The sequence below is a fragment of the Tympanuchus pallidicinctus genome, unplaced genomic scaffold (genome assembly GCF_026119805.1).
Source record: "Tympanuchus pallidicinctus isolate F22 unplaced genomic scaffold, pur_lepc_1.0 scaffold1, whole genome shotgun sequence".
Lineage (NCBI taxonomy): Eukaryota > Metazoa > Chordata > Aves > Galliformes > Phasianidae > Tympanuchus > Tympanuchus pallidicinctus.
In genome coordinates, this window is record NW_026294618.1 from 99,126,275 (window position 1) to 99,146,333 (window position 20,059).

The following is a 20,059-nucleotide window of genomic DNA, read 5'->3' on the forward strand; positions in this document are numbered from 1 at the left end:
TCTAAAAAATGAGGGAGAAAAATGACTGGTTAACCTTGAGCTCAGACGAGCTGTTCTGAAGGCATTTTTCCATGTAGTGATGATCAGTGCATTTATGACACAAAAATGTGTTACTGTATTCTATTCCTCTTCCATCACTCCCTCAGTGCCTTTCTCCTTTGGAAAAGACTGCCACTGGAGCATCTTTTCAGCAGTAACGTTGTTGATGTTTTTTTGGAAAAGCATTGGTTCCAGTACCAAAAATTAAATGCATTTTCTTTGCAAGTTGTAGTGATTCAAAAGGTTTATAAAATTGATATGGCTGTAGCTCAGATTCATTTGATAGTTCAACTTCTAACACTGAATTACTTGTGTAAGAAGTTTTCTGTTCCACTACCACTCTATCCACTGTTCTATGGATGGGAAATTACTTTTTCATCCTGACTGAGATCAAGAAAGCAAAGCCTTCTTACTCATCTATCACTGCGGCTTACACCTGGAATGCTGAGGAAATGACTGACCCATACTCATATCTTTGCTGGAAAAACAGGGCTGTTGAAATCGAATTTGTGCTGCAGGCTGCCATGTTTTATTAGGCTGAACATCAGGATATTTTAACTCTTGTTTTTCCTGAACCAGAGCTGTGTGGTCAGTTAATACCAATCCCTATTTTATAGTTCAGAATATTTAAACAGCATGAAAGAATGACAAACACAAATAGTAAAGTCAGGAAGCACCTAACTTAGTGAGCTTTATGCAGGCTGCACAGTCTCAGCAATCAATTCCTCTTTTGGCTGAATTAGAATCTCTTTCTTGGAAAGATGTCAGGTTTTGAGTTAAAGGAGTTCAGCGCTGACAGTAAGCAAGGAAATAAAATGGCTAATTACTCCCACATATATACGCATTCCTTCTATACAGAAATATGGTTTATTTCCATTATTTCATTTAATCTTCTTGTGCTTCCACAGCTGTGGTGACTTACACGAACTTTTACTGGAGTTCCTAGGAAATTCTGCCTCCTGTAAGCACTAAAATCATGCTGGAGGTACCAGCAAATTGCAGGAAGCTACAGGGAGACTCTCAGCATGCCCCCTCTCTGTAAATATAGTTCATCTGATCGATGATGATCCATTCTGGGCTGAGCTCTCTGGCTGTGTCCTGCCTCAGAAGCAGTGCAAGGTATGGCCATTGTCTTTCCTGTCCTTGCAATTTGACTGCAACAGGAACCCCACAGATGTGGACCACAATAGACCTCTAGAGGATCCTCAAGAGGACAACTGAGACCCTGAGGCACAGCTAGAGGACACTTCAGATACAGCTGCTAGAAAAATTGATCTCACTATTGGTCTCTCCTCTCCGGCTTCTGCTCTGACAGCCATGCCTTGCTATCCCACTATGTTCCTTTCAAACCTAAATTGGACTATCATCTGGTCAGTGTTTCGAGTAGTTCAAAAAAGATTCCCAGAAGGAAGAGGAAGAGGTTGGAAGAGAAGTCAGATTCATTTTGCTGTTCCCATACCAACTTCTGTCAAGTCTGATGACTAGCAGCCAAGCATTAATAATACACCGTGTATTCCCATCTCCAATGCTTTCTGGTTTGATTTCCCACTGCTATTTTATCTTCTTCTTCATCTTCCTTATTTAATTTACCAGTCCAGTAACTAGGGAGGAACGTCCCGAAGAATCTCTGCACTGAATTCTGCTCTATGATGTCTCGGTGGATAAAACTACTAAACCACCTGCACAATGTCTGCGTTTCCTGTCTGGGGAGTCTCTTGATGGTATATCAATAATTTTCTCTAATAGACATCCCAGCAAACCCTGCAGTAGTTTACAAAGCCCTTTCCCCAGCTCATGTTGGTTTACATGCAATAATGAGCACGCGCGCACACACACACACACACACACACACACACAAAGAAAAGAATTTTTAAGAGAAGAAAAGTGTATTTTCATGGGTGAATATTCAGTATTTATGAAATTGTTTTAAGATGCACAGAGACACAGATCCTGTAATATTTTCTTAGTTATTTTTAAGTCCAGATGTACTGTTTATTTGTTGCTTCCACCCTGTATATTAACCATTTGGGGCACTGATGTTTTCTAGCTAGTGAGACAAAGAAAACATTTCTCATGCTCTTGGTTGGAATATGAACCCTTGTGAAGTTCCATAGACTCTTAATGATTCCGTGAGTGATGTTGTCTGTGAACGTAGGGGAAAACTGCTGTTCAGTTGGTGAGTCATTAAGATCTACTCTAGCTGACAGTTTTCAGGGCAGGCAACTAAGGGCAATAGTCAGTCCTTGAAACAACTGCGGTTGTTCGTTGCTGCCTAATTACTACTTTAGGTGTCAAAGCTGGAAATTTAAGTCTGAAACTTCTCTTCAACTGCTCCTGTGAGACACAAGTCAGTCCCAAATACAGCCCAGGATCAAACCTTTGTTCTCTCAGCCTGAGCAGTGGAAGTTCAAAGCATTTCTGCCTCCACCAGTCCATTTTGTACTTCTAGCTGAAGCTACAGTGCTGGGGCAGGGCAGCAGTGTGGGATCCATCACCAAAATTTCCAGCTGTGGGCACAGTATGGAGACAAAGACCCTCCTTACCCAAAGTCAGTAACTTTGGGTATGACTTTGTTAGCTAGGGCCACCCTATGCTGCAGACTGTGCATTCCTGTATTAATTTTGTTTTGGAGAGAGGAGAATGGAGGTGCAAATGTACATATCATACATGGCAGATGTCTGAGCTTCACAGTGCGCTGCTGAAATCTGATTTCCCCTTCACACCACTCTCCTACATTAATATGATAATAAAAACACTTTGTGCCTGTTGTGATGTTGTATAATAGAGATAAAATAACATGTTGTCTTGCCATCATACTGTTACAGATGTATGTATCTTGGGGGGGGGGAGGGGGAAGGGAACATGGAGAAAATGACAAATGATGTCAGTTCCTTTATTAAGATAAATTCATTTATTTTGTAAGAGAACAAAGACCAGAGCAACCTCAGCAAAGGCTGCATCCTGCATCACTCTTGTCCACTAAGAGCATGGGAGCTAAGAGTGATTTTGTATAGTCCATTCTGCTTTGGTGTAGAAGAAAGAAATGTACAATGTACTCTTCCCTTGTCACAAGCTGAGGGACACAGTTTGTCCCTAGCCAAGGCAATGTGGCAATGTTTTGTCCCAGATATTATGGCATGGGGACAGGTTCCTTGGAAATGGAGTGTCACTGGTCCTTTTTCCCTTTCCCTACATGTGTGGCAGTAGTCTCAATTTAGTGTTTGCACCATGTTTTTCCTCCTGTGAGCTTCACTAATGCTCTTCGTAATACATCTGTAGCTGCCTTTGATAGCCTGTCTCACAAAGTAATTGCCTTCCACATAAATATATCTCTCCTAACCTCCTGTAATCTTACCCCTTGCTCTGCTTCAGTCGATACTCTCTCTTCGTTTTTTAAACCTCTGGAAACATTTCGATGTTTTTGTTCCTTGCAGTTTGAACTGTATCACCTTTCTCTCTCTTTAATCTCTTTTCCTTCCTAATGAGTACAAAATCTGAAATCCCCAACCTCTCCTCATATCAGTAACCCCCATGGGGTTCACTTTGTGTTTATCGCCTCTTCTGTGGTGGCTTTTGCATGATGTGATGCTCATGAGGGATATCACAAACTTCTCTTGTAACTTCATCAGCCTACTTTTTTCTCCTGTAACAGTGTTCTTGGATGCATTTCTTTCAATATTTACTAAATTCAGAATAATATGGAGCTAGTAGTTTATGTCATTGTTAATCCTGAACCAGAGGGTATTGGGATCTTTTTCCCAAATCAAAGTAACATCTCTTAATTGCTGTTTACAGTGAATAATAGTTCGGGTTTCCTTGAGGAACCCTTATTTATTCCTGGATTCTGTTTTCAGCATAATTTTCAGTTGATCTCTTTTTAATCACGTCTCTGATAATGAGTAGGACGATCTGTAACACGTATCCACTATGTAGCTGAAATAAATTTGCTTTTTACCAGGATTTTCATATGTTTTCTTAAAGGGATATTTCAAGGACAAGAATCAGCTTCCTGCCAAGTCATGGATTAGAATTCATTAAGAAGCTAAGAGCGAGGTCTACATACAAGTTAAAAAAACTTCCCGATTTAAGCAAATTTAGATCTTTGATTGAGGCAAACTTCACCTATCCTAGCCACTGCTGTGCTTTTACAAATTGGAAAAGACAAAAGTAAGTGATTTCATTTGTTTTAATTTTTGGTTTTTCTCAGCAGTTGGTAGTGAACAAACTGGATATGAAAGTACATGAATAGAAATAAATAAATGTACAATGCATTCACGGTTCCACACGCTGCACAGTGCACTGCCTCTCCATTCCAGGTAGGTAATAAATTTTGGTAGCTGTATTGCTATCAGTGTTTTCTCCAGCTGAGACTCCAGCCATCTCTCACTGGGACCTGTTGTCCTCCACCAGCCTGGAGCCACCACCCTGAAGACATCCAGCAGAAAAATGTTTATTACTTTTCAGGAGGTAACTGGAAGGAAATCTGTGTTTCCAGAGAAGCAGGTCAATACGGCCATCAATTCAGGAGGGTATCAGACACTCTCAGAAAGCCACACTGAAGTTGGAACCAAATAAAATGAATTAATAGAAAGAACAGACTAATTCGGTTAGAAGGAACCTATAGAGATCATTAGGTCCAACTGCCTGAACATTCAGAGCTAGTTATAGTATATAAATGAGGGCTTTTTCCAAATGCTGTTAGAACACTGAGAAGCGTGGGGCGTCAGTCACCTCATTGGTAAGACTTTGCAGTGTCCGACCACCCTCACGGTAAGTTGATTTTCCCAGTGCCCAATCTGACCCTGGTCTTGCACAGTTCTGGGCGGCTCCCTCCTGCCCTCCATTTCCAGGAGCAGAGCCCTGCACTGCCCTCTGGAGCTGCAGGGTGCAGAGAATTCACCTCTCCTCCAGACAGGGCACCAATTGTCTTCAGCCTCTCCTCGCAGGATTTGCCTTCAGCTTTGCTTTGCTGACTTCTGAATGCAGTAAAGCTAAATATTAGCAGGAGAATCACCAGTGCCACTGTTACTTTATCTGTAGCATCTACATACACACAAGATTTGGCCATTATTTCTGTAATGGTTAATACAGAACGAACCTTTTCTGTCCAAATCAACTAAGATAGGCAGGTGTTTTTAGATTCCCAAAGTAATTTCCAGGGCTTGTTTTAATTTGTCATTAGCAAAGATGTGCTGAGACATCAAGTATTAATGATTTCCTTTGAGTATTTTCAACTATTCAGATAGGCTTTAAATGTACGTGTTAAGTAGTTAATGAACTTGATGATCTCCAGAGGTCCCTTCCGACTAGGATTCTGTGAACTCCTGAATTTGTGCCACTGGAAAACTTGAGGCACTGTACCTATGGAAATCCATGCTATTATTTGAAGTTCTTTTACAGAATGTGTTTGGAATTTGCCAAGGCAGAAAGAAATATACTTTGGATCAGTGGATCAGTGTTATAGCTCAAGACATTGTTTTCAGAAGCTGCCTGGAACTTCAAAGAAAAGTAAAGCTATGTAGAAAAAGCATAATCTATTAGTAAGCTTCATTTAAATACTTAAGATAGCCATTCATCTTAGTTTTAGCAGTGTCTGTCACCAGGCAATTAAGGTTTCATCCTGCTTGTGCTGATAGGTACTACGTATCACCTATGTGTGTTTTTAAAACTGTATGAAAAAAGTGCAATCTGATGTTGGACACCACAGTGCTAAGGAAAATATTTGGCAGAATCAATCCCTCACTGACTATTTTTGATCCACAGTTCTGAACTTCTTACTGCAGAAGTTTACCACTAGTTGATATTTCCACGTACTTCTACATGCTTGTTCAGGCCTTGGTCGTCTGCCTGCCCCTCCAGCACCAAAGGTAGTGGTAGTGGTTTGCTAATGAGTTCAGCTTGGTGAAATCCAGGAGGCTGCCATCACAAGCTGCCAGGAAATGAATGAATTTTTTAAAAATGAAAATCACTGTAAGGCAACAGGTCTCTTATATGGAACTTTCTAGGAAGCAGTTTCGGTGATTAAAAAAAAATTGTGCTATGAATATGTAGCAGAGCTATATACGTTTCCTTAAGCTGACCTATCAAATCTCATTTGTTCCCCATAGAGGAAAACAAGCCTTCTTACAATATATCTTCTGAATGGCTGACACATATTCTGGTCTTTGCTGAATGTATTGTTTCTAAAGGGGGAAGCTGAGCTCCAGAATACCCCCAGTAAATTGTCTCAAAAAAAGTATCCTAAATGACTGAAAGATTTTTAAAATAGTGGGAAAATGTATTAAGATATAATTTTGTGAAGTTAATAAAACTGAGTCTGTGAAGGAGTTTAATCACCTTTTTGTTTTTCTGAAGGACTTATACTTAAAATATAATATATCCAAAAGCATGTTAATTTCAGATTAAAAAAAAAGCTAAAAATACTCCTGAAAGAATAGCTACACTTCAGCAATGGTGACGGTTCTTTTTTTCATTTCAGCTTATTCTAGTAATTTAATTCAACTAATATTTCACTTATTTGTAGCTAACGAGGCAGGAAGGCTTTTGTTTATTAAAAAATAGATGTAGAAGGGAGCAGACGCACACCAAAATCTACAAGGGATCCAGCAACAAACTGTGATCTTTTGGTTAAGATTATGAAATCTGGTGTTAAATAAACACATTTGGAGGAATCATTTTCTGTATATAGCACATTCCAGATAGATTTGAACACGCTGTGAAAATGAATGAACGCTAGTTTCTTACATTTTGATACAAGCTAAGTTTTCATCCAACTAGACTGTGGCAGGAATCATTGGGACAACATCACTGTCCTGTAAAAGAAATGCATTGGTAACAGAAAAGTATAAAAATTCAAACCAAATCCATAGGTGCTCTGCTGTATGTTACATGAATAAATGTGTACACATAAGCTATATCTCCTGATCAACAGAACAAAGTTGAGTGCATTTATCTGTGTTTTCAGTGCTTACCAGACGTATCTTTTAAAAATATTACGCATAAATACAAAATGATTGGAGTCAGTCATTTAGATCAGTCTTTCCAGTTAACTGCTTTTAAACATAATTAAAAACAATCATTAACATCTGTACAGTTGTGTCGTGTACTGAACTTGGTAGGCGACCAATATCCCCTGTCCAGAGATGAATGTCTGCCTGTTGGTTTGGTGCTATGTGTTTGGATACCAAAGGTATTCCCATGCATTCCAATACAGATTAGTTGCACACACTGCAGCTGTACCCACTTGCATTTCAAAGCAGCGTTCTCAACTAGCTGTGTGTAATCAGGCTGCTTAGGTTTTTGAATAGCTATTAATAGTCTGCAGTGTTTGCTCACACAGCATCTAGTATTTCTACAAGAGTTTCACTTGGTTTAATGCAATAGACATTGCTTATTCTGCTGGGAATAATAATGTGAGCTGACTTACTGTGCCTCTTCACCTGAGCCTGTCATTCCCCTATAGAGGTTCTGTAGTGGAAATGCTAAGTCACAACTTGAACCAGGGATTGAGCACCTGGTGGGAAGGCAGGGCCAAACCAGGGGAGCTCAGGTGAATTGCTTCACCTGAGTGACTGGAAGGGCTGTAGCCAGGATCCACTCTTCCCAGACTTCACTGAAGGGTTGGCAGTGGAGGTGAGGTTATCTCACTGGAGATCTCTGCCTACTGGAGACTTTCCAAAGGTAAGCAGTTTTCCTTCTTTGTTTCTGCATCCACAGCTGCTGCATTTGGACTTGTTCTCAATTGCTGCAGCATCAGATTGTGTTACCCCGCTACTATCACTGTACTTTCCATCACACTGTAGCATTACATACCTCAGAATTTTTCCTGGTTATCCAGAGGGTGCTTCATAACCCCTGGAAGTGTATTTCTAAGGATCATTGCAGTATTTGATGCACGCATCAGAAACCTCACGAGGAACTGAGACAGGAGCGTGTGGCTCCATTTGTATATTTCCTTTTTTTTATTTTTATTTTTTTTAATTTTTATTTTTTATTTTTGAGATATTTGAAGCATTTGAGAACCTTAGATAAAATAAGTAAATTGCCAGAGTGGATGATGAGTGATCACTTCTCCTGTCTGCACCATCTCTGTCACATTAATGGAAGTATTAAACCTATGAAACAATTAAAGTGTTGGCAGTTTTAATTCTTTTCTCAGAAGGATTGTATGATAAATATTGATCTGCAGGTTTATCATACTGGGATACTGTGATGCTGACCTAACAGTAAACTGCTTTTTAGGACAAGTCCAGTGAGGTACATTGAGCTCTCACATTCCCCTGTGACTGGAAAATAATATCCTTAAAGCTCAGATAGGGCAGAGATTGGATGTTAAAACTCTCAACTTGACACAGACCGTTATGAACTTCAGCAAGCTTTTGGCTTTCCTTGACATAAAGATCACCTTCTGCCTGAAAGATTGGCAGAAAGATCTGCCTGTGTCCTTGCACTTGGTCATTATTCTTTGGAGGAGGTATCACTTGAGAAGCTATTTTTAAAGAACGTGGCAGCACTGGGGGTCATGTTCTTGTGAAATGAAGCCAAACATAATATCAGTTGCTCACTACTCACTTGATGTCACTCCTTGGTAAGGATGGCTGGTTTGAGGTAGGGCCCAATGCAGAACCGAGACCTGGACTATTTATTCTGCTGAGTGCATTTCTTAGCACACAAGATCCTGCTGTCACCAGATCCAGATGGACTGCATGAAATAATTGCTCGCATAAACGTAGTTGTTTTTGTCAGAATGCTGTGCCAATTTTAATGTTATTCTTTCAGTTATCCTTTCTCTGGTTTATTTTTCAGGGTGTTTACTTGAGTAAAACAAGTTAAGCAGCAGCAGAGGTTAACAAATAGCCCAAATAAATGAACTGTGTTATGATACGTGCCCTGTCCCTTGCCAACAGTGCTTTGAATTTTTGCTCTGAGAGCACAAAGGGCAAATATCTCAGGGCAGTCAGTACCAGGTGATGGCTTTTCTTTCCCCTGAGAGTTTGCAGCTGCCCATCATAGTGCTCACGGTGCAAGGAAGCAGCCAGGAGGCCCTTCACTGCCCATCCTCAAAGCAAACAGAGCAGTGAACTCTGTGGGAGCCTGGTTCTGTTTGAGACCTCTGGTTGTTAAATAATTCAGGAATGAATAAATAATAATAATCAGAAATATTTCACTAGCTTTACACAGCTGTCTTATCTGTGGGATAGAGCTAGCTCTAGGCAGTCTCCATAATTCAGGAAATGGCTTATTTTTAACTCATAGCTGAGAAATGATTGGATAAAAACACTTCCTTCAATTCATTTACTAAAACCAGGAGCTGCAATAGCTTCTATGCCCTCAAGTGCTTGTTACACTGAAAACTGAGTGACTTTCTCTCCCATTATTTCTCCTTAGAAGCATACAGTCCCTTTCAGCTAGAGAACTGTTAACATATCGATCAACACGCAGGGCCCTTCACTCATCCTTACATGAACAGAACACAGGGGAACAGAAAGTAATGCCTTGCTGTTGCAGCTGTGACCTCCAAGTGCATATTTGACCTCCCAAGAAATCGGCTTTCTGCCTCAGTTGACAGGCAAGATAAAAAATATTAATAACAGCAGACGATGCTCAGAACCTCATAGGAAACGTTTCTCGCCTTCTGGTGCTGGACCTTCGTTAGTTTTTCTTTCTTCCTTTGAAACTCAATTCTTTTGAAGATGGAATAAGTGCACCAAGGGTAAAATTAGGTTACCAAAGAGAATTCTAGCTTTTAACCTACTGCTCATTGTTTAACCATTTCAAACCAGCTTGAATAGAATCATAGAATCACAAGGTTGGAAACTACCTATAAGATCATCTAGTCCAACCGTCTCCTCATTATCATTGCCACCACAAGCAGAAATAGGAATGGAATGGAATGGGATAGGATAGGATAGGATAGAATAGAATAGAATAGAATAGAATAGAATAGAATAGAATAGAATAGAATAGAATAGAATAGAATAGAATAGAATAGAAAGCTGTCAAGTTGAAATGGAAGATAAGCTGTGGTCCCGTCCTGGAAAACAGACACCAAATTTACTGTCTAACCAGTAAGTGAAAGTAGGCAGAGCAGAACTGCTCTGTTGGCTTTCAACACACTGTCGACTGTTGTATTTGATAATTCAAATTAAATTTGATCCACCTTTGTACAAACCTATGGATGTAAGTTTCTGGAACAGCAAAACTTCGATGTTCTATGAGAAACAGTTATTTAAGGCCTTTATTTCTTGCTAACACATTTTTATAGTTCTTATTTTGATGGATCTGATCTTCTCAAATAAAACATTTGTTTCTTCCCTTGTTCTATGCATGCAGAAGGGTTCAAAATTAATCCTCTAGAAAATAAAGCCAAACACAAAGTATCAAAAAAAAAAAAAAAAAAAAAGAGGCATTCAAAGAATTTTTTCTTGAAATTTCTGCATTTTTTTTTCTGACTGAAAATTCTAAAAACATTGAAAAACCCAAACGATTCTAACAATGTGGGTGTGGAATTGAAGGCTTCCCTTCACTCCTTTTCCCTTCACTTTCCTTGAAAAAGTATGATTGAAGCAAAATATTCTGCCAAGTCTACTGTCTTTATCTGTGATCCATCTTTCAGAGATTATCTGAAAACCCTGCTTGATTCATGCTATTTATGTGCTTTAATGGCCAGTGACAAATATGATATTAGATACAACGAACGGCACACGCTGTAGATGCTCTGTGCCCTGAAGGAATTCTGATATTGAGTATGACACACTGACTGCCAAAAACTTCAGGAAAAAGGGAGTTCAAGAGTAATACTGATGAACAGGGGAGTGATTCTGGTTATACAGACTCCTTTCCTTATGGGCACCACTGAATTGATTCTTCAGAGTCCAGTGTTATGTAGGGCTTCATCATCATGTTTTCCCCATGCAGAATCACCTTCTCAATGACATGTTATTGAGAAATTGAGTTGAAATAAGGGAGGCTTCTTACTCTGTCTAGGTGAATAACTGCATCAAGATTGTTAGTAAGGTGAATATCAGGATTTAATTCCCATATGTTTTAAAATTAATTTACAGTAATGTTATATTAGTAGGGACCTATCAGTCTTGTGCTTTCAAGTTCCAGGCAAACCTTTATAATCAGCTAACCAGAAGAACAGAAGTGCTGATGTAAACACTGTGATTCTATGTTTGTTGTGAGCCTCATGCTGTGTCTCTTAGTTTATAACTGCTTTTTTTTTCTCTTTTTTTTTATTAATTTCAGCACGGAATTATACCCAATATGTAGCATATCTCAGGCTAAGCAAGACCTTGATGAGCAGACTGGCAAAAAGAAACACAGACGATCCGCAGCTGAAGATTATATTTCCCATTATGGCACACGTTTTGGCCCTGCAGAGAACGAATTTGACTATGGCTTGTGCAACGAAGTCATTAATGTGGCTTGCTCACCCAAACCTGATGCCTTCAATCCCTGTGAAGATATCATGGGATACAACGTTCTGAGAGTTCTGATATGGTTTATCAACATTTTAGCTATCACTGGGAACACCACTGTCCTCATTATTTTAATAAGCAGTCAATACAAACTCACTGTACCTCGCTTTCTAATGTGCAATCTTGCCTTTGCAGATCTCTGCATAGGTATCTATCTGTTGTTTATTGCATCAGTAGATATCCAGACCAAAAGCCAGTATTACAACTATGCCATAGACTGGCAAACTGGGGCAGGATGCAATGCTGCAGGATTTTTTACCGTTTTTGCAAGTGAACTCTCAGTCTACACACTGACTGTGATAACTCTGGAAAGGTGGCATACCATCACCTATGCCATGCAACTCGACCGCAAGGTCCGACTTCGGCATGCTGTGATCATAATGATTTTTGGCTGGATGTTTGCTTTCACGGTGGCACTTCTTCCCATATTTGGCATCAGCAGCTACATGAAGGTCAGCATCTGTCTGCCCATGCATATAGAAACACCGTTTTCTCAGGCTTATGTTATATTTCTTTTAGTGTTGAATGTACTCGCTTTTGTGATCATCTGCATCTGCTACATCTGCATCTACTTTACGGTGAGAAACCCCAATGTTATCTCTTCAAACAGTGACACCAAAATTGCCAAGCGCATGGCTATATTGATCTTCACAGACTTCCTCTGCATGGCACCAATATCTTTTTTTGCAATATCAGCTTCACTCAGGGTTCCTCTCATCACGGTGTCCAAATCTAAGATCCTTCTGGTTTTGTTTTACCCTATTAATTCCTGTGCTAACCCTTTCCTCTATGCCATTTTCACAAAGACTTTTCGCAGGGATTTCTTCATCCTGTTGAGCAAATTTGGTTGCTGTGAAATGCAAGCCCAGATTTACAGAACAGAGACTTCCTCATCTGCTCATAATTTCCACACAAGAAATGGCCATTACCCTACCGCATCAAAAAACAGCGACGGGACTATTTATTCACTGGTTCCTCTGAATCACTTGAACTGAGGTGCTTGCATGAATTTGTGTCTGAGGCAGTGTGATAATCACTTTCAACTATTTGAATAATGACTTCGACATAGCATGCAAACTTATTTTTTACGAGAAAACATTTCTATTTCCACTTTGCTTTTTTGTTCATCATCGAAGATGACACATCATCTTCATTACTTCTTGAAGGACAAAGAATGAAAATGCAGTATATGTCAAAGTGTCCTGGTAGAACTGTGTCCAGAAATAAATGAGCTTATAAATGCATATCTCCTACTGTACAGGCAGAGATTCCCCTCAGTCTAGGAAAATGTCAGCTGCTTACTGAGAATGAAGTAATGGTTATATGTGGTCAAAAGGGAAAAGAAAAAAGAAGAAAAAAAAAAAGTGGAATTATTTTTGTTGTCTGTGAAATATGTTGGAACAAAGACAAAGAAATAGCTTTTTTCATTAACCATATCTTCTGAGGTTACAGGAGACAGAAGCCCAGTTTAATGTCCTCCTAGGACTGTTGATTGAGACAGGTGGGCCCAAAAAATCAGATTTCGTATGAATTTCTAACAGCTTTGTTTAGCTTAAGTTTTGTTTCTAAGACAAGAGAGGAAGAAAAAGAGCAGAAGGAATCCTTCATAATAATCATTTCTAAATTTGATTTAATAAAGTTGAGTTAAAATTGCTTTTGCAGAGCTGGATCCCTTGAGTCTGGCAAGGCAAGGCAATGAATACTCTTCAAGACTGTAAGAGCCATTGCAGGCCTGTACCATCCCCTTCACGAGATGCTGGTCCTTTCATAGCTGCTTTCAAGGTAGCAGTTTGTGGCTGTTTCTTTTTTTTTTTTTTTTTTTTTTTTAATTGAAAAAGCAGCGTAAGAAAAAAATGCTAGATGTATTTTATTCGTGCCTGCAACGCCCAAAAAGCCTGCTGGTTTCTTCTCACCACTGAACAATGTGTTTTATGTGTGTAATCTTAAAACTATTTTGCATTTTCCATTCTGAAATCCATTTTAATAAAACCAATATCAAAACAAAGTGCCTTGAGAACAACTGTACGGTCAGAGATATGCTGATGAAGTAAGCAATTAATGTTACTGCTTATCTGGAGAGTTCCATTTATGCAGCACAGCCTCCACAATTGGGTCACTGTGACCTATGAATGAGATTTGCCTGATGAAAGCCTCCACAATGAAAAAACCTGCAGTCTCTCAGAGAGTTAAGGAAGCACAGAAAGATATGCACACCTGAAACTTGTTAAATAGATTTCTTTGCAGCACTGACATCCTAGTTTTAACAAATCTTTTCTATTAATTCTCATTTTCCATGTTGTAAGGCATAAACTATTGATAGCACTTGAGTTTTAGTCATTTAATATATATGCATTTAAACTATTCAATATATAGAAATTACTCTTGTCACATGAGACAATTGTCTGTTTGCCCTTCTAACAACCAAAGCTTAGAATCTCTGACAATGGCACTACAAGTGCCAGTCAACTATAAGTTCAGTCTTCTGTTCAGTGTTCAAGAGATGAGCCATGAGTAGCGAGGAAACAGTCTGTTTTCTCTGGCTCAAAGGAAAGCCTTGTAAGTTATTCTAACTTCAAGCCCACTGCCAGCTTGCTCCACAAACCATCTGACAACTGACAATATTGTAATGACTTCTAGTTTTCCTCTCTATCCTTCAAGGATTTGGGATGGCATAATCCACCCAGAAAGAGCTGCTGCTTTGGGCTGTCATCCAGGGGCAGAATTCCTGGGTGTGACACAGCTTGTGTCACTGCACTGTGTAAGTAGTTTACTAAGCAAGGCTAAGACCTGGCCATCTCTCCCAGCCCCATCAACCTCCAGTAACACACAGATTCACACAGAGAAAGATAAAAAAGGAATGCAAGTGTTGAACAGAGGGACAATGACATGCTGGAGACCGCTTGGAACATGAGCTGAGCATGAGCTCATTACAAGCACCAGGATAACATTTAACTGATTTGAATGGACTGAGCACAGGGGCCAAAATGGCAAGTAAGCCAACTGGAGGGTGGAGAGGGTATTTCAGAGAAAACCAAAAAACTGCATAAACGTATCTTTTCTATTAAACTTTTTTTTTTCTTCTCTGTTTTAACTAGACTTACATTTCATGTGAGTGATTGCTTGATTAGTCCCAGACTTTGAAAGCAATCCCAGATGCCACATTGCTAGTGCAAATTTGCCTTACATGACCCTTGTATTTCAGTCTCCACCAACCCCAGGAAATGCCCAGTTATAGAAGTATGTCTGCCTTTGCTCTCATAGTGCCACTGTCAGAATGACATAGATTGTGCTGAAAGTCAATTTGCTGCCTTTGGGGACACCATAAACTTCTTCATCTGCCTGATACAAGCATCTCTTCTTCAGGCATGTACCTCGAGAGGAGCCCCTACCTGACCTCCCCAGAAAGCACATATCTGGAGTTGTGATGGGTAGAGAGAAATGGGGTCACTACCTCGATAGGCTAAAGGTCACAGCATGAACATTGCCACCACGGGTAAAAGTAATGGGAGCAGCTGGTCAAAAGCATCAATAAAAGCAAAAATCTGACTCAGTAGAGAAAATGAACTGTGAGCCATTTTCTTTACAGCATTTGCTCTGGGGGTTGCACAGATATGCCAACCAGGGTTTGCTCATTAGAAGACAGGTCTATATTTGAGCTTGTTAGGAATTCAGGATGAGGCTTTGTATCCTATTTAGGAAGCCTGGCAAATCATCTGACCACATTTCTTTCCTGTAGATTTCCTCCTAATCATTCCACTGAGGACACAGCAGATAATCTTACATTTAATTTATGCAGCTTTGTTGTTGAGAAGAGTTAATAATGCAAAATGATTTATCCTTGGGGAATAATCTGATCATCCCCCCTCCTCCTAGAAAGAGAGAACAGAAAAGAAAGGTGCATCCAGTTCAAATGGTCAGGTAACCAAAGGCAAACCTCCTCACATGTTTGCATACTTAATTTGAGTACATGTAATCTCCCATTACATATTGCAAATGTGAATTGCATGTAAACTCTTCTTCAGAGTGAGCTTTTAGTCAAAGTTAACTGCAGACACATATTTGAAAATCTGGGCTTTGTTTCTTTAAAATATTCATGCTCAGGCACAGGATTTTACAGCTGTCATCTGGATAATTAAACTCTTCATTAACAGTTGTTCTGAAACCAGTAGGTGACCTTTAATTAGGGATGAAAGTACTCAGGAATGGATTTCAAGCATTAAAAAATGCAGAGAACTCCCTCTCTTCCCTCGTCCGTTGAAACCTTTTGCAAAGCATCAGTTTTCCAAGAGAAATAATGCTGGGTGAGACAAACGTGTTTCCAAGTCTAATACAACAGGTGAATGCTTCACTTAGCTTTACTGTAACTAAAATTTGTAATTATTTCTCTGTCTCATACATCTTTTGCCATATGTCACCTGGATCTTTGCTACCTCAACACCAGCAGACAGATGTATCCACACAAAAAAAGAGCCATAAAAATTAACAAGGACACAAGGAGAACAGTGCACAGATCGGAATGTGCTGTATTTGTGGGTGGGTGAAAGACTGAAGGGCAGGACGGAGCAAGATAGACTTTTTTGTTGAGTCTTCTTAAGATCTAGTGCTAAAATTCTGCACTAATGGGGCCATTCTGGATGAATGCAGCTCCTAGGCAACTAACAATAGAAATGCACATGGGAAAATCTTATGGAGAGAGAAATTTAAAATGAAGTTCCAGTCAGGGGTTGGCCACTACAGAGATTCATTAGGCATCCTTGGTTGAGTGAGGGATGGTCACAGCGTTGTGGTTATAATTAGAGATGTATTATTACATGAAGAAGAAAATAACAATCATCATGTCCTAACCACAGTTTCTAGCACTTAGCCCATAGTAGCACAGTCTTTCTGGAATTCTGGCTTACACATGCTTCTCAGGTCACCTCAGCAGACCCTCTGCAGATCAGGTCAAACTCTTATCAAACAGCACACGACGCAGCCATACCCCAGGCTCAGGCTTTATGTAAAGATCACAAGTCACTCAGTGCTCAGAGGAAAAAGATGGCACATCCCTGTACACTAGGTGTCATGGGGTTTACCACAGCAATGTAATATACAATGAATATTTTGTATATGCTCACTCTGTGAAAAGGAGAGCAGTTGCATCAGGTGCCATACAGGCTACAGACAGCACCGTTACCAGTCTCCTTTGCATTGCAATTCAGTGTACTTCTTGTGAGTTACAAAGGTCTGATTAATTCTTTGAGCTGCTTTTTTTCTTGCCCAAGCTGCATGGGCAGGCATGTGGTCCTGAATATCTGCCTCAGCTTTTCCCCATCTTGGTTCTTCCCAGGATAAGTGGTTCATGCTGCCTGCGCCCAGCAATGCTCTGCTTTTACCTGCCATCCTCTATTAGCAGAATACCTGCTCCTCAGAAGTATTGCTTCAGAAATCAGCAGCGAGAAGTTCAAAAGTCTGCTCATTGTTCACTCTGTACAGAGTGAACTTGTCTTTTTATGTTGCTTTCCAGTTTCTCTTTGCTATTTTAGCTATTTTTTGAGTGATTGCTGTGAGGATAACTAACCCTTGCCCAAGCTTCAAATGTTCTGCTTTGAAGGAGACTCTGTTTGAGGCAGCCGACATCAATAAATCAGGGTGAAACACAGACTCCCCTCCCTGCCTGCTGCAGATTCCCTGGACTTTGTTAGGGAAAAAAAAAAAAACTGATTTTTACACAGGTGATTCAGAGTTTTCTTTCCCTCATGCCACAGATGTCTTGGCAGCAGGAGGCATTCCCTAGTGAAAAGCCAGAGAAAGTGGGGCCATCAAAAACTAGAAAAGTAAAGCCAAACTAGGGCAGCTTTCAATGGGCCTCCACATTCCCCCAACACTGCCTGATGCCACTTCAAGGGAAGGCCCAAAGCCTTTCTTTTTCCTCTCTCTTTTTTAAATTTCCTGGAACAAAATTGGCATTAAAACAGGATTCGCTCTACCTTGCTATCTCTACACGTCCTATTGCATAATACAATACCAAAATTACAAGTTGGCACAAGTACTAAAAAGAGTATTTATATTACCTGCACTAGCATCCTATGTTCCTCAGCAGAGGCAACTTGCCTAGACCTGGCAAAAATTGGGTTGAGCTAGATGTCTTTGCCACAGGTATTGAGGCCATATCTCCGTGGCATTGCATTTTTTGCCATATTGACTTAACCAATATTTGTTTTACATCCAACGGCTCCAGTTTCTCCTATTACCCAACACTGCCTTTCACCAGGACTACACATTCTCTCCCTTCAAAAACTGCTTCTACTCACACCACCACTTTTAGCATCAGTTTTCCTTCCTTCCAGCGACAGCATTATCTTTCCACGTGTTTACACTGGAGTTACAACACTCATTAGTCACTAAAAAAAACATCCAAGGCATTGGTATTTTACTTTTTTTCACCTAAAGATGTTGTTTACCTCTTGGAAATGCTCTGTCTACAGAATGTTCTTCCATTCAACACCATCACGACTATCACTCAGCTTCAATGCAGGTGCTTCAGCATGCAATTCCTGAAGGCACCAGCTCAGCAGTGTTTTGGACTTAGTTCCACTGTTGCTTGTGCACCTGTTCCAATTAGACAAGGGTCATCACTCTTGGCTCTTCAGAAATGATTTTTGACTGCCCTGACTGTAGGTCCTAGTCTTGCTGCAGTGTTCAGCCATGCAAGCAGAAGAGATCTGCTTTTATCCAGGAGAAAAGTAATTCAAAAGTTAAGTGAAACTGAAGAGAAAGCAGGCAACCTGTGTTCACAACAGCCTCATCATTACTCGAAGACTTCAAAGAGCAACAGAAGGGCTGCCAAATTCTAAATTAAGTACTTACAATTTGGCAGAGCTCTACTTGTTGCTGCAGGTGAAACATTTTTTCCTTTGGATATCCCTGCTGCACGCATCACATAGCATCACAGGGCAGTTTTCGCCATTGCTAAGTTGTGTTCCAGATCTCATGCTGTCAGCACTGCCTTCGTTTAGCACTGTGGAACATCTCGTGTGAAACCACCACACACCTCTGACCACAAAGGGCTAACAGTTAATCATGTAACTAACGAGGCAACTAGATAGGTCTAACTTTATTTCTTGAAAATCACTCTCCAGGAATCCTTTGGCTAGCTCTCCCTTTAGGACTAATTCATTGAGAAATATCTTGTTTTTCTTCTGCCATGGTTCCCATGTGAGTCATAGTTTAACTGGATACATTGTTATTTTCTTTGTAATTAAAGAACCCATAGCATGTTTTCACTAGGTAACAGACAACATCAGTGCTCTACCTGGTATCTTCTTGCCTAGCAGGCACTGGTGATGATACTTGAGGCTGCAAGTGAGCTAAGGCTGTTTGCACAACACGTGCTTCCTCTGTTCACAGTATTACTGCAGCCTCTACACTTTCCTAAATCTTGCAAACCTGCAGTTAACCATTGTATGTAGGCAATTACTACATAACTACATAACTACATACTTATGTAAGTAGGCAGAGATCTTCAGAGTACCCTAAATAACCAGTAATACCTATGCAAAGCACTCAGGGATGTGGACACCTCTTTTGAAGACAAAACGTTATCACCCCTTTATTCTCAGTAAGCTGTCTGAGGAAATTGGTTATGGTTTAGCGTGAGATAAAATGATAATCTGCCCTATATTATGTAATATTTATGCAAAGGATGTCCCCAGAATCTTCCTTATTATTTTCATGATTTCTCCTCATAACCCAAAAGACCACAAGGATAGCACAGCTTCCTGTAGGTGAACCTGGAGACTTGCCACTGGCAGAGCGAGAACAACAAAAAATGGGACAGACAGACAGACAGAGAGCATTGGGGAAAAAAAGATGTGTCAAAGCTCGAGGAGCTTTTGTCATATATCAGAAGCAGAACAATTGTCATAATCTTAAGGCTGCACCCAAAATCCAAGATGGTATTGGGACAAAATCTTCCACGTCCTGTGCTCTGCAGCAAGAAGATGACTGCAGTAAGAGGAGAGAGTCCTGGGAGGATTTCAAAGGCTTTTTCCCTTTTAGAATGTCAGCAAAATGAAGAAATGATATTGAGGAAGGAGGGAGGCGGAGATGGGGAAAATGAAATTTCTCTCACTTAAAATAAGACTACACAAATAATTCTTATGAGGCAGTGAAAAGAATTGCACTGAAGAGGCTCATAAAAACACAATGTCTAATTTTTCTAAGCTGGGTGTCCTGCAAGCAATGGTCTGCACTAAGACTAATATTCATCCCTGTTCAGAGTAACAGCACAAGAGCCATTTCCACAATAAATGACCTTTAAGCAGGGCTGACATGATGTGCAAGTTCTGTGCCAGCCCTCTGCACTGCAGCAAATTGAATATCAGGACGGTAACGTTTGCCTTTCGTCTATGAAAAATTGCTCACATCCTCCACCACCACTCCTAGCCATTCCTATCACACATTTGTTTGCAGGTAATTTTGACTAGGAGGCGCAGGAAGGAGGCACCCAAGCTACAGGAGCACCTGAGCTCCTCTCTACTCCAACCGCATGGAAA

The 20,059-nt window shown here is 40.2% G+C and overlaps 1 protein-coding gene and 1 long non-coding RNA gene across 5 annotated transcripts in view; one reads left to right on the forward strand and one right to left on the reverse strand.

Annotated features, from left to right (window-relative positions):
• The window catches only part of FSHR (follicle stimulating hormone receptor), a 213,135-nt gene extending 199,608 nt beyond the window's left edge, over positions 1–13,527 (forward strand). For all 4 annotated transcript variants that reach the window (XM_052698362.1, XM_052698380.1, XM_052698353.1 and 1 more), the window contains 2 exons: positions 4,021–4,206; positions 11,290–13,527. In XM_052698362.1, the coding sequence (XP_052554322.1) occupies positions 4,021–4,206; positions 11,290–12,517 (1,414 nt within the window). In that variant the 3' untranslated portion in view covers positions 12,518–13,527. The remainder of the gene's footprint in view (positions 1–4,020; positions 4,207–11,289) is intronic.
• Positions 5,877–20,059, reverse strand: part of LOC128088173 (uncharacterized) — a 31,085-nt gene continuing 16,902 nt past the window's right edge. The window contains exon 4 of the long non-coding RNA XR_008210176.1: positions 5,877–5,968. This is a non-coding gene — a long non-coding RNA (uncharacterized LOC128088173). The remainder of the gene's footprint in view (positions 5,969–20,059) is intronic.